We start from the raw sequence: 12,176 nt of genomic DNA, 5'->3' as shown, positions 1-12,176 counted from the left end.
ATAAAACATTTGGTCTCTTACTATGGAACTACTTTTGCACTACCAAGCTATCGTCCGATTACAAAGTTGACATTGTTTTCGACAATTTTGGAGAACAAAACTACATTAAACCAAATTAATGATCTTATTGAGGCTACCAATCTTCCTCCACCTTACCAACGTGCCTATAAACGACATCAAGGAGTTGAAACAGCAATTCTTAAAATGAGCCGCGTTTTGAGAAAAATGGGCTTAATGCATGTGCGTACAGTGGCGTCCCAGATTAGCCTGTGCAGTATGCACAGGCTAATCAGGGACGACACTTTCCGCTTTTATGGTATTTTTAGTTTCAAGGAAGTCCCTCCTCACCGAAAATTAAGTTTAGGCGGAAAGTGTCGTCCTTGATTAGCCTGTGCGGACTGCACAGGCTAATCTGGGATGTCACTTAAAGCACCTGCATTAAGCCCCGTTTTCTCAGAAGAAGGCTGTAATGTATAATGACTTTCTGGAAACAATTGATGAAGGACAAGTATCGTGGTCATGGTTGACTTGAGTGCAGCGTTCGACACCATTCATATCCCAATACTTTTTCGCCCACTTCAAGACGAAAAGGTACTCATGGCATTCCCTGAAAATGGATTAACTCCTATCTCACCTAAAGAACAGCTTTTTGGTGTTCCCCAGGGTTCGTGTTCCGGACCAGTTATATTTATCTTGTATATATCTGCTGTCACCAGAGTGGTTCAAAAATACCCGGCCGATCTGTGGATATGAGGATGTCCAAACGATTGCGTTCACAATTCCGAAAATGAGTCAAATATTTTTCAGCACCTTTATAGTTACCTGGAACATGTCAGTAAGTGGATGTAAGCCTTCAAACTAAAAATGAATCAATCAAAAACTAAAACTACTGTATTTGGGATTAGACACCTGTTTGCGAAACTGAATACTTCAAGCGTGGCTGTCGGTGATTGGGAAGTGAAATTTGTCAATAATGTAAGAGATCTTGGTGTTATCATGACCAACACACTCAACTCTGACAAACACATCCTGAAATATTTGCAGATTACTCATGCACAGCTACGAAGTATCAAAGCATGACGTACATATCTATCAAAAGAGTCGACTGAATCATTCTTATATGGATAAGTTCATTCGCATATTGACTTTTGCAATGGAATGTCCTGCGTATCAAATCAAGACGCTACATCGAGTAAAAAATCATGCTGCTAGAGTAGTTATGGACGTTGTTTGAAGAACCAATCACTGATCTTCTAAAACAGCTCCCCAGTAAAGGTCATGGTGATGTTTAAAGTTTTAGTTGTTGTATTTCGGGTAATCAACGAAACAGCTTCAATATACCTTAAGGAAATGTGTGTACATGTACCTGCTCAAAAACACTACAAAGTAAGACTACAAAAGAGGTAAGATTCTACATCCTTTGACGAAGAACAAAATTGTCTGATCGATCTCTTGCAGTCGTCGGTCCAAAATGGTGGAATAATCTACCCGAGTACCTCAAGCATTGTCAATTAATTTGTAATTGTGCAGCGCAATAAAATGTGTACATATTTTTTCGCTATATAAATGCTATGCATTTATTTTTGTACTTGTATTTAGTATGCAAATAAATAATAATCTATTCATGTTGTGTGCTGAACAAAAGATATTCGAATGAATGGAGAGAGTTCTAAAGTTATCTTCGTATCTGCATGGTCGCTGGACAATGTTTTGAACACATTGTGAACAGTTTGCAGAAAATGTCAATGGATCACGCTATGATATTGGTACTCTTCATGCCAGTACCTTGATCTTAACCGTATATTATCGAACTTGTAAAGACCACGAGCCAGATGAAGATGTTTGCACAGTATTTCCTCGAAATGTAGTTTACTCAGTAATGCTTGAAGGACATTACCTGTCTACCACCTTTACGGGCAGCTCTCTTTTTAGGGAATGATGCGCATAAAATGGAAATAGTTGTATTATGATGGCAATAAGTATATTAATATCATATTAATACTATACATTAGTAATTATAAAATACTTTTAAAGACGGACTTGGAGCAATCGTCCGTAATAATTCAATGGCATTTAGTTTTGTTTATAACAGTGCTGTTTGAAGCGGTTATATACTTATTATGTTTTACTGTGTTTATAAAACATGCTTATGAAATGTCAACACACCATGTTCATACTGAACATCTTCCAGCATAATCGCTCGTCAAAAATATAGAAGGATTAAATGAAGCATAGGCTCTGATAAACATGTTACTTCGAATCTTGGTTCAATAAATGGGTCTACAACTATAGTAATTTAGGAGTAAAATGAATAAAACTAAAAGAAAAATGAAAATGCAAATATTGACATCTGTCCGTCTCTCTGTCAATCTGTTTGTCTGTCCATCTGTGAATATGTTCATCTGACTGCATGCTTGTTCGTCTGCCAATTCATTTCCCCATCTGTCTGTCTGTTTGTCTGCGTAGACACAAACTTTTATCAAATCTCCTTCATTTTCAACTTTTTTTTTTTCGATTTCAAACTTTTATTCAAGATACGGTAGATAACAACAAAAGTGGCCGAGCATGCATATGTATAGCGATTTTACATGTTTTTTTGTCACATTAGTGTGCGACCACTATAGTTGTTGCCATGCACCATCAATAATTCAGAGTTACCATCCTTACTTTGAATGTTTTGTTTTTTTAACGCTATTTGTGTTGTATGTTTTTTGTGGGTTTTTTTCAACACATTTTATTTCGAGATTGCAAACAAATACATATACAATTCTGAACAATAATACATCATGTAATGCACTTTTCAACTTAATCCATAAGGAACAATGAAGGTACGTTAATACAAATGCACAAACACAGTTAAGTTCGTAATTAATCCAGTAAAAAAACTCATCATAAATGGTCTTTGATAAATTTATTTTGTTATGTGCAATTATTTAAATCACTGAAAATAACAAGCAGAAACTGAAAAGAAAAAATAAAATGTGGTCAATGCATCATTTGTTTCACCTTTGTTTCACCTTACACAATTTCCTATACTAGATAACTTTTTCAAATTTATTTCTTAGCGGCAACCACGGTATATCAGAAGAAGAGCATCATAAATATGAGTTACAAACATGACTGTGTGTAATTCGAAGTGTATGAGGTCCGCCGCGCATTATGCTAGGACCGGGAATGTGTCCCATCACGCCTTCCTAGTTAGCTGACTTGACTTGGGAATGCTGTTAAGAGGGTATATTTTTCCATCTGGGATGATCTTGGTGAGCAGGCTGTCGAGGTCTTACTGTACTTGTTCCTATCCCGACGGCTCTTGTGGCATGACGCACGTATAAGAGACCTCGCGCACTTAAAAATGACGGAACTTTCCTTGAAAACGTATTCGTCTGATTTTAGATATTACTTTGATAGATGTTTCAGGCCTATCGAGAGGGTAGATTCCTTGCACCGCCTGTAATTTCCGATAAACATTTATGAAATATTGCTCTTCATATTGCCTTATGCATTACTGGCGTTGTTAATACACCTGAGCGTGTTTTAAAGCATTAAATATTGCATGATAATAGAAAATATTGGTTGAAGCTGGTAGTCTTTAAAACTCGTCACGGGCTGGATGTAAAACAATTTAACTAGTTAGCTCAGCTGTTTTCGGAGAAAACCCGAAGTATTGTCATAGCCAGCTCTTCGTCCGCCGTCAGCCGTCTGCCGTCCGGCATCTGCCGTCCGCGTCGTGCTAAAACGTTGACATTTGTCTCTAAAATCAAAGTGCTTCCACCTACAACTTTGAAACTTCATGTGTAGATGCACCCTGATGAGTTCTACACGCCACACCCATTTATGGGTCACTAGGTCAAAGGTCAAGGTCACTGTGACCTCTAAAAAAAATCTGACAAGCTTTCATTTATTCAAAAGTGCACCTGCAGCCGAGCGTTGGCACCCGATATGCGGTGCTCTTGTATTTTAAATTTTTAAAAACACATTGACATTCGAAAAAAAAACAGTAACTGCATAAACATCCTAAATATCAAAAATGAGGAGTTCTGGTATATTGGTTTAACAGGTCGATTGATTGTTATTGTTATATGAAGATGGCTTATGACGGTAACACAAGTTCATGTGATACCATCTGGTAGTCAGTCATGTTTTACCCAAGCGTTCACGATACTCATCGCTCGAAGTACCTGGTTTGTAGTAGCATGTTACCTTCCATATTATTTAAAGCATCAGGCGTTATTTATTGGAATGTGGGGTTGAGATGCACAATTATATTATGTGATAATATATACTGATTTGAAGCTTTAATATGTCAGGTTAATGTTAATAAGGAATAGTTCGTACAAGTATGTGGACTTTGCTTTGAAACTCAGCTTGCAGTTGCTGCTACCGATACGAATTGATCAGTTCAGTTAGTGGAACCGATGAGGTTTGATAGTTTTCAAATTTAAATACTACGCTGGGATATCAAAAATAAAGCAATACAACACTAGACTACCAGAAATATCTAGTGTAATATAAATCTAGTTGTAAGGCAATATTTCTCATGGCTATTATTGTTTCTGTCAGGTATAAACAATATAGTAACATCCGTTATGTTCACACCACATGACTAGGCTCACTATGTTTCTAATTGCTTTGATACTTCATACTTAAGAGGATTTTTTTCTTTACGAAAGTGAGTGTTAATACACATCGTTATTGAATAAAGCCACCATTCAATAAATATGCTTCTTCACCTTCATGTTATTCAAAATCAGAAGTTTTAAGATTTGACATGATAACTGCAAAAGAAAGCAACAATTCGTATAATAAATATCCTTTGAAGAGGACGTTCCTGTGTATTTTAATTTTGGTATAAAAGCATTTAACTCGGACTCAATTTATAGCTTAAATGCAGCGGTATTTCAAAACAAAATGTTAAAAGTTGTTGGTAAGCAAAGGCACCAAATAAAGAGCGTATTGTTGCTTTGTGTTTCCAGGGAACCAGTGCGAGAAGGGCACGCTGCAGTGCCCCATGTTTGCGGAGTGTATCGACTCTGTCCGCACATCACGGTGCAGATGCAAACGGGGTTTCTATGGAGCCGGGCACGTAAAATGTACAGGTGAGGATGCTGTATTTGATTGTCATTTGTTTCTGGGTAAGGTAGCTCTAGTTGTCTCATTTGTATTTGTTTCTGTGCTTAGAAAATGTGGCTTTATTGGTCTTTAGATATTGTTTGGCCATTTGTGTCTATTTTTCTCATTTATGCCAAGGTAAGTCAGCTCTGTTTCTAATGCTTTTGGCGCTTGTGTCTCGGTAAAATAAGGCTCCGATAGCTATGTGTTCATTTATGTATTCGCTGTGATTGTTTTAGCTTTTTTTGTCAATCAAACCTTGGCATGTTTTTAAGTTCTTCTTTGTTTGTCATGTGTGTTAGTTGTGTTTGCCATTATAGCTTTTGTTATTCGGGTCTTATTATATTTTGGCTATGTAAAGATCATGGGAAGGAAGATATATTTATCTTGAGTTTTAATTGCTGATAGTTCTGCAGCTTTGTGCGTCAAAAGTTTAGTTATTTTCATGAGCACCTATCTTAATCAAAACTAAGACTATTGCTTTGTGTTTGTCATTTGTGCCCACGTACTGTGCTCTGTGTGTCTGTAGTTTCGATTGCCGTCTGTTCCTGGGTATGGAGGCTCTATCTATTGCATGTTTTTGACATGTGCAGGCTTTCTAGGAGAAAACTAGGAATTTTATTTGCAAAAAAACTAGGAACAACTATGAAAATGTAGGAAGGTTGAAACAAAAACTAGGAGTTAAGTACAAAAATAAGTTACATTTCTAGAAAATTGGCAATATGCCTCTACCTATACATGCATGTATATCTAACAAGCAATGCCATCAGTTCGGTTAACTAGATATATCTTAAATTAGCAATTGCTAATAAGTGCAATATCTATTATTGATTGTGATATCAAATTTTAAATAGCACAGACACACCAAAGCTATAACCTATATAATTATGTACTAAAGGTATTTAAACTGTGAAAAGTTGTAAATGACATTTATACATGTCAGGTAATAAGCAAGGTGATTGTTAAAGGTCATCAACACTATGGGGTTAGCAAGGATACGCAACTAATCAATAAGAAAGGTACAAGCATGTAAGTAATGGTATACTAAACAATTTTGTTAATTGATCCATCTACCCTTGACACATAGTTCACTTGTCTTTATTTGTATTCTTAAAGAAGGAATCAATCATTCGCATTCTCTTCTTTCCGATGTCATTCCTCGCATTCATGCATCTATCCATGGGAACAATTATTTTGTCGAATTTTGACTTCGCCACATCTAGACCTTCAGCTATGTTAATTTCCTTAAAATCCTTGTTTTTATAGCCATTGCTAACCTTCCATTTGCTTCATCGAAGATTTGTCTTGCCTTTTCCATACAATGTTCAATGTTCAATTCTGATTCTTGTTTCTTCACTTCCATTTCCTTATCATCTAGTTTCCTTTTGCTGAGCTGCTTTTTCAAGTTCCTTTTTCTCCACTTATTGCAGTTTAGCAGCCTCTTTTCTTTTTGTCTCTAGCAATAGAGCCTTCTTTTTTATTGAGAGATTTTTTTCTACATCAGCATTTCCTTGCGGTAGACAGAGACAAGTTAGGACTAATTTCCTAAGACGATGGTACTTATGCTCACAACTAGACCTCTTAATACTCAGAACATCGCTCCAGTAATGATCAATTCTGATAAGCCCTCCATCCTTATCATACAATTCGTCATCCTTTATGGTTTCTGACCTGTCCAGCTTCCATTCATCTGTCACCTTGGACACTCCTACATTTTCAATTGTGGGCAGGTCTGTGCATAATTCTCTGAGCAGCTTTTGTGCCTTCTCCTAGGAGCGCACTTCTGGATGAAGGCATTGAACGGATATTATAACATCATCGCTGAGAGGTTAGGTTTGCAAATAGCTAGCAACTGCTTGGTAAAACTTTCTGATATCATATATAAATGAGTGTTCCGTTATCCAGAATCAAGAACAGATAACGTTTTCTCAGTGTCTGCACCAATCTCTATGTCTTTTAGTTCAAGCAGATTCTTACTGTCATGAACTTCTATGTTCTAAAGTTCTCTCCAGTCTTATTACCAACAGCATCTTGCTTAACAAATCTCAACCTTACAGACTTCAATGTACTTGATGTCTCCTGATATGGAAGATGAATCAAGGGCTCTTGTTTCTGGAACTATTTCATGAAAGGTTCAAACAACGGACCAACACAAACTAGGAATTGGATTTGTGCAAGATATTCTTTTCCAGACAATGAATGACTGACAAATTCTTTGGTACCTGGTGTTGTTCTTTAGTTGAGCATAAGTGTGATCAGCCTTGCTCCTTTGAGGAAGGTCAGTAAGAAAGTATTTGCGACGAACTTTCCAGAGATTGATATTTCTATCAAGTGCTGGTATTAGTGTTAGCTATTGACACTGAACATGCCTAATAAACAGTTCCTCGTCCAGGCCAAGATCCTCCAGAGTAAAGCCATAGTCTTCTGTTTGACTGATAAGTGACTTGAACCATTGAAAAAAATCAACAGCCAACTGCTGAGCATTTTCCCACTATGAATTAAGTCCCTTGCGAAATAAGTTGTGTACAACATGTTGAGTACAGGGAACAAATGGTGTTTGTCCCGGTAGCCCGATGGACTTTTTATGGTCATAAATTATTAACTTCCATATTGTGTTATTTACGCTTGGTCCATCACTTCCCAATGACACTAGCTGTTGCAATGGTAGTTCATAGCCATCCTCCGAAAGTGTTTCTAATATTGCCTAAATCACTGAACCCCTATTGGCTTTCAAAACATTAAACTGTTAAGAAACAGTGTATTTAGCTCTCTTTTCCTATAATTCCAGAACTTTACGAGGAAATCACATTGTTAGCATAGGTGCTTGCACCTATGCTTATGGTATATACCACATTTCAAAAATCCACATACATCGGTTGTCCATTATAAAGCCTTACCTGATCAAAAATCAGACGAAATATCTATTTAATTTAGCATATGGTAATTCTTACAATTTTTTGGGGGGAAACGTTTTTCTAACGTTTTCTTCCAAGAATATTGCTGACACCGTTTTTAGTGAATTTTTCTAAGACCGTTTTATGTCAAAAAATCTTCTTATAACCTAAAACAAATTTCGTTCGTAAAACAATTCTGTTCTTGTTGATAGTGACCTCACACCTAATATATATGGGATCCCAATTTCTATTTCCTTCGTTTACTGTTCTGTGAGAGGTCAAATGTTTACATAACTGAATTAATAAGGCCCTGGTTAAAGTATATGTAACATTTCATCGGTTAATTATAAATAGAAATTAAAACATATTCTCAGCAGGAAGTGGGGCATAAAGCACTTTTATTCTTTGAAAATGTGTAAAAAATGGCGGAGTACGATGAATGTTTTCTGATTTATGACAGGGATTCTGACGTGTCTTTCTATGGATTTGATGAAGTAGAGTTTAAAAGTAATAGAGATGTGTTAATTGAAGTTAAAATGATTTACTTTGAGCCAGAAATTTACGTTACGAGTAGAGTTAACGGTTTAAATGTGGCATCGGATTTAATGGATTCGCGCGAATTCTGGACGAGTGCTGTGACTGTAAAATATTAAATGGAAAGCTGTAAATGTATCAAGTCGGAAAAGAAAACGGATGGTTGCATAATGGTGTGCGTGAAATAATGTAATTCTACGTATTTATTTTCATAGTTATGTCATTTTGTAACCATTCACATTCGTCACTATTTGGAATTCCCGTTTCTAAAAATAGAGCATTTTGTTAACAAGGGGGGCGACTCGTGATGTCAGCAATCGTTAAGGCTACAATATACTAAATAATCGAGTTATGAAGGGCTGTACTTTCTAAACAAATCATCATATTTTCCTCGAAGGCATGTTATACACTTTGTTCTGGTTTTATCGTTTGGAGATATTGATAGGGTAAGCATAGGTGTTCACTACTTAATCCCTGAAATAGGATAAAGTTGGAGATTAAAGTAAAAAATGGCACTGCAAAAGGTTACAATCCACTAGAAAACGGCCGAAAAAGGCGCAAAAACAGTCGATTTTGATTTGAGTCGAATTTGTTTTTGGTTTGAACATGACAAATCTTTTTATTGCTTAAATCGATTCAGCTAAGAATGCCCGTCAAGAAAAGGTATGGTTATGGGGGTCTCTATGTGCAAAATGTTGTATTTATTTTCGCTCAAAGTTGTCGCTTTTACATCGAAACATATAAGGAAACTATTTAGTATATTTTGACCTAAACATTTACTTCAGCAGCAACTTCCCTGTATCTTGCAACTATGCTTTCAGCGCCATCGGCGCTCTCGTTTTAGCATAGGTGCGTTTACGCACCTATGCTTATGGTATATACCACATTTCAAAAATCCACATCGATTGGTTGCCCTTTATGAAGCCTTACCTGATCAAAAATCAGACGAAATATCTATTTAATTTAGTATATGGTCATTCTTACAATTTTTTTTTTGGAAACGTTTTTCCAACGTTTTCTTCCAATAATATTGCTGACACCGTTTTTAGTGAATTTTTCTAAGACCGTTTTATGTCAAAAAATCTTCTTATAACCTAAAACAAATTTCATTCGTAAAACAATTCTATCTGCACTATAAATCTCAATCTCCTACGCAGTGGCCTCCCTTATACTAGAAGTTACTGACCGGGCGAAGCAAGGGAAGTAACTGCTGTGAGGAGTTTCTATAAAAATCTGCATTCAGAAATCTGTATTCAGAACTCAATCTGTTGTGCACGTCTGCATCTAACGCTTACCACAAGTTTTACGACAAATTCTTGACGCAGACGAATAGGGTAGCGTCTATTTTCATTTGTGAAAACAATAGTTCGATACAGATCTGTCCGTGCTTAAATTTTGAAAGGCTTGGGTAATTATTTTTCATAAGCGTTTCAAACACTGATGTAAATGGAAAGATTATCTATTTAAATAGTCGGTAATTGTTTGAAATTATTGATTTGAGAAATTCGCGGATGGCGATATCGAACTACATTATACCACGTGACGCCATTCTTCCCTGTATCTTGCACCTATGCTTATAACGCCATCGGCGCTCTCGTTTTTTATCTTGGGAGTTTCCAGTTTCATCAAACTTAATTGTGTAAGGGCATCTTAATGTTTGCATTTGCTTTTCAATTTCTTTTCTGAAGAAGGGACCAAGGCCGTCTGATATCAAGAAGGAAGCTTTGACTTCCTCAATGAGAACTGTCCCGTGATTGTTCCTGGAAACATGGCTTTAAAAAGTTCCCAAATAGAATCACAGGAATTGATGCAACCTGCAATGCCCATAATTTCTCTGCTTTTGTAACTTGGTTATTTACATAAATTGCTGCAGAAAACATTTTTTTATCAGATTCGCCACCTCCTTGCTTAGAGGTTATTGTACTTGGTACTGGGGACTCGAACAACAGTTTTTGAGTTTTATCTTTTCGCTGTTTAATTGCATTCCTGTGTTTCTGGCCATCAGCATGGCCAATGAGCTGTGTTACTCCAGTGTTTGAGCAAGATATACTATTGGTGCATACTTAGCAATAAGCAGCATAGCAATTAAAAGGAATAGGCTTGCACCATTCAGCTCCTGAGGTCCACTATTATCTAGCTTACTTAGCCATGCAGAATTAACGTTTGTCTTTCCACCAGGCATGTTTATAGTGTTTATTATTTACTGCAAACTGCTATAATTTCTAGACCTGAAAAAGAGATTATTGAAATTTTATAGACCAGACAGATGATCAAAGTCTGAGATGTTCGTATTATTGTACTATCAGTATTATTATTTTTATTCTTAATTGATACTTGTTAGTTCGTTCATTGCATCGTGATCATATTACATTATATGTACGTAGAAAATCTGCAGTGTATGTTTTCGTTCCTATGAATTCTGGAAAAGGGATTAGATACATGTGCTAACATTTACATCTGAATAAAACCACTAGCACACAACTTTGCAATTCCTGTACATTGCATGATATGTATTTTGGGCCGGAGGCCTCTGTTTCTTTAATAAACTGTTTACTTGACTTGACTTGATCGTGCCTCATAAAATTGTGGCTCTGGTTTTCTCGTACCATTGTGTAATTAAACCGTAATTAAATTGAACATTTGTTGTTCTCTTTTATTGTCTTTCAATTAGTGTAACAATTCTATGAGGTTAACGTTTATTTACACTTATGTGTGCTTTGAATATCGCTGGGTCACACCCTAGTCTACAGAATCGATATGAAAAAATATGTTTTATGATAGTACAAATATAATGTAAAACATCTCAGATTTTATCTTTATTTTGATCATATTATCGGCCCATATAACCTTTTCAAGAAAATACATTGGATAAGTATAAATACTCATGCTCTGCTACAGCAATATTGTAACATCTATAAACTAATTGTGAGTTAGGTGCTAGTTATTGATGATAGCAAAACAATTAGGTTGTTACCAAACAAGATATAGGCATTTAAAGATGAATATATCAAATTTCGTTCATTGACATCAACATGTAATCCAGCGCACTCGGTCATATGGGTTTGCAAACAGTTCAATGACAAAATCATTTGGCAGTGTAACACTTTAAAGAGGAAGCTTATACTGTTTTTCCAAGTATCACTAGCTATGAATAAGAAACTGCTTATCTAATAAAGCGTCAAGCCCATAAAATAATTTGAAAAAAAAAATCATTTTCAACAAAAAATATTCCCTTAGCATCAGCATCATTGGGAATACAACAATCACTTTTGAAATGTTTGGTAACAACAACTATTCCCTCCGAATCAGCATCATTGGGTATAAAACAATCACTTTTGAAATGTTTGGTAACAAAAATTATTCCCTTTAATCATAGGGAATAAAAAACTTTTGTAAATGTTCGGTAATTAAATAATTTAAATTATTCACCCATATCAGCATCATTGGAAATTAAGCAATCACTTTTGTAAATGTTTGGTAACAAAAATATTCCCTCAGTATCAGCATCATTGGGGTTTATAAAATGTACTCTCCAAGTAACATACATTGTTACATGTTTAGCCTTCCAGAACAAATGGCATTGCTTCTAAATGTAAAACACAATTGGCAAATGTAACTTAGCATGTGTAAGTATTAAGA

At 35.9% G+C, this 12,176-nt stretch overlaps 1 protein-coding gene across 4 annotated transcripts in view; it reads left to right on the top strand.

Moving 5' to 3' along the window:
• Positions 1-12,176, top strand: part of LOC127839511 (signal peptide, CUB and EGF-like domain-containing protein 2) — a 131,124-nt gene that overhangs the window by 54,165 nt on the left and 64,783 nt on the right. For all 4 annotated transcript variants that reach the window (XM_052367910.1, XM_052367918.1, XM_052367904.1 and 1 more), the window contains one exon: positions 4,974-5,096. In XM_052367910.1, the coding sequence (XP_052223870.1) occupies positions 4,974-5,096 (123 nt within the window). The remainder of the gene's footprint in view (positions 1-4,973; positions 5,097-12,176) is intronic.

Source organism: Dreissena polymorpha, chromosome 1 (assembly GCF_020536995.1).
Source record: "Dreissena polymorpha isolate Duluth1 chromosome 1, UMN_Dpol_1.0, whole genome shotgun sequence".
Classification (NCBI taxonomy): domain Eukaryota; kingdom Metazoa; phylum Mollusca; class Bivalvia; order Myida; family Dreissenidae; genus Dreissena; species Dreissena polymorpha.
The sequence above is the reverse complement of the archived record's forward strand: the minus strand, read 5'-3'. Positions and strand labels throughout refer to the sequence as shown.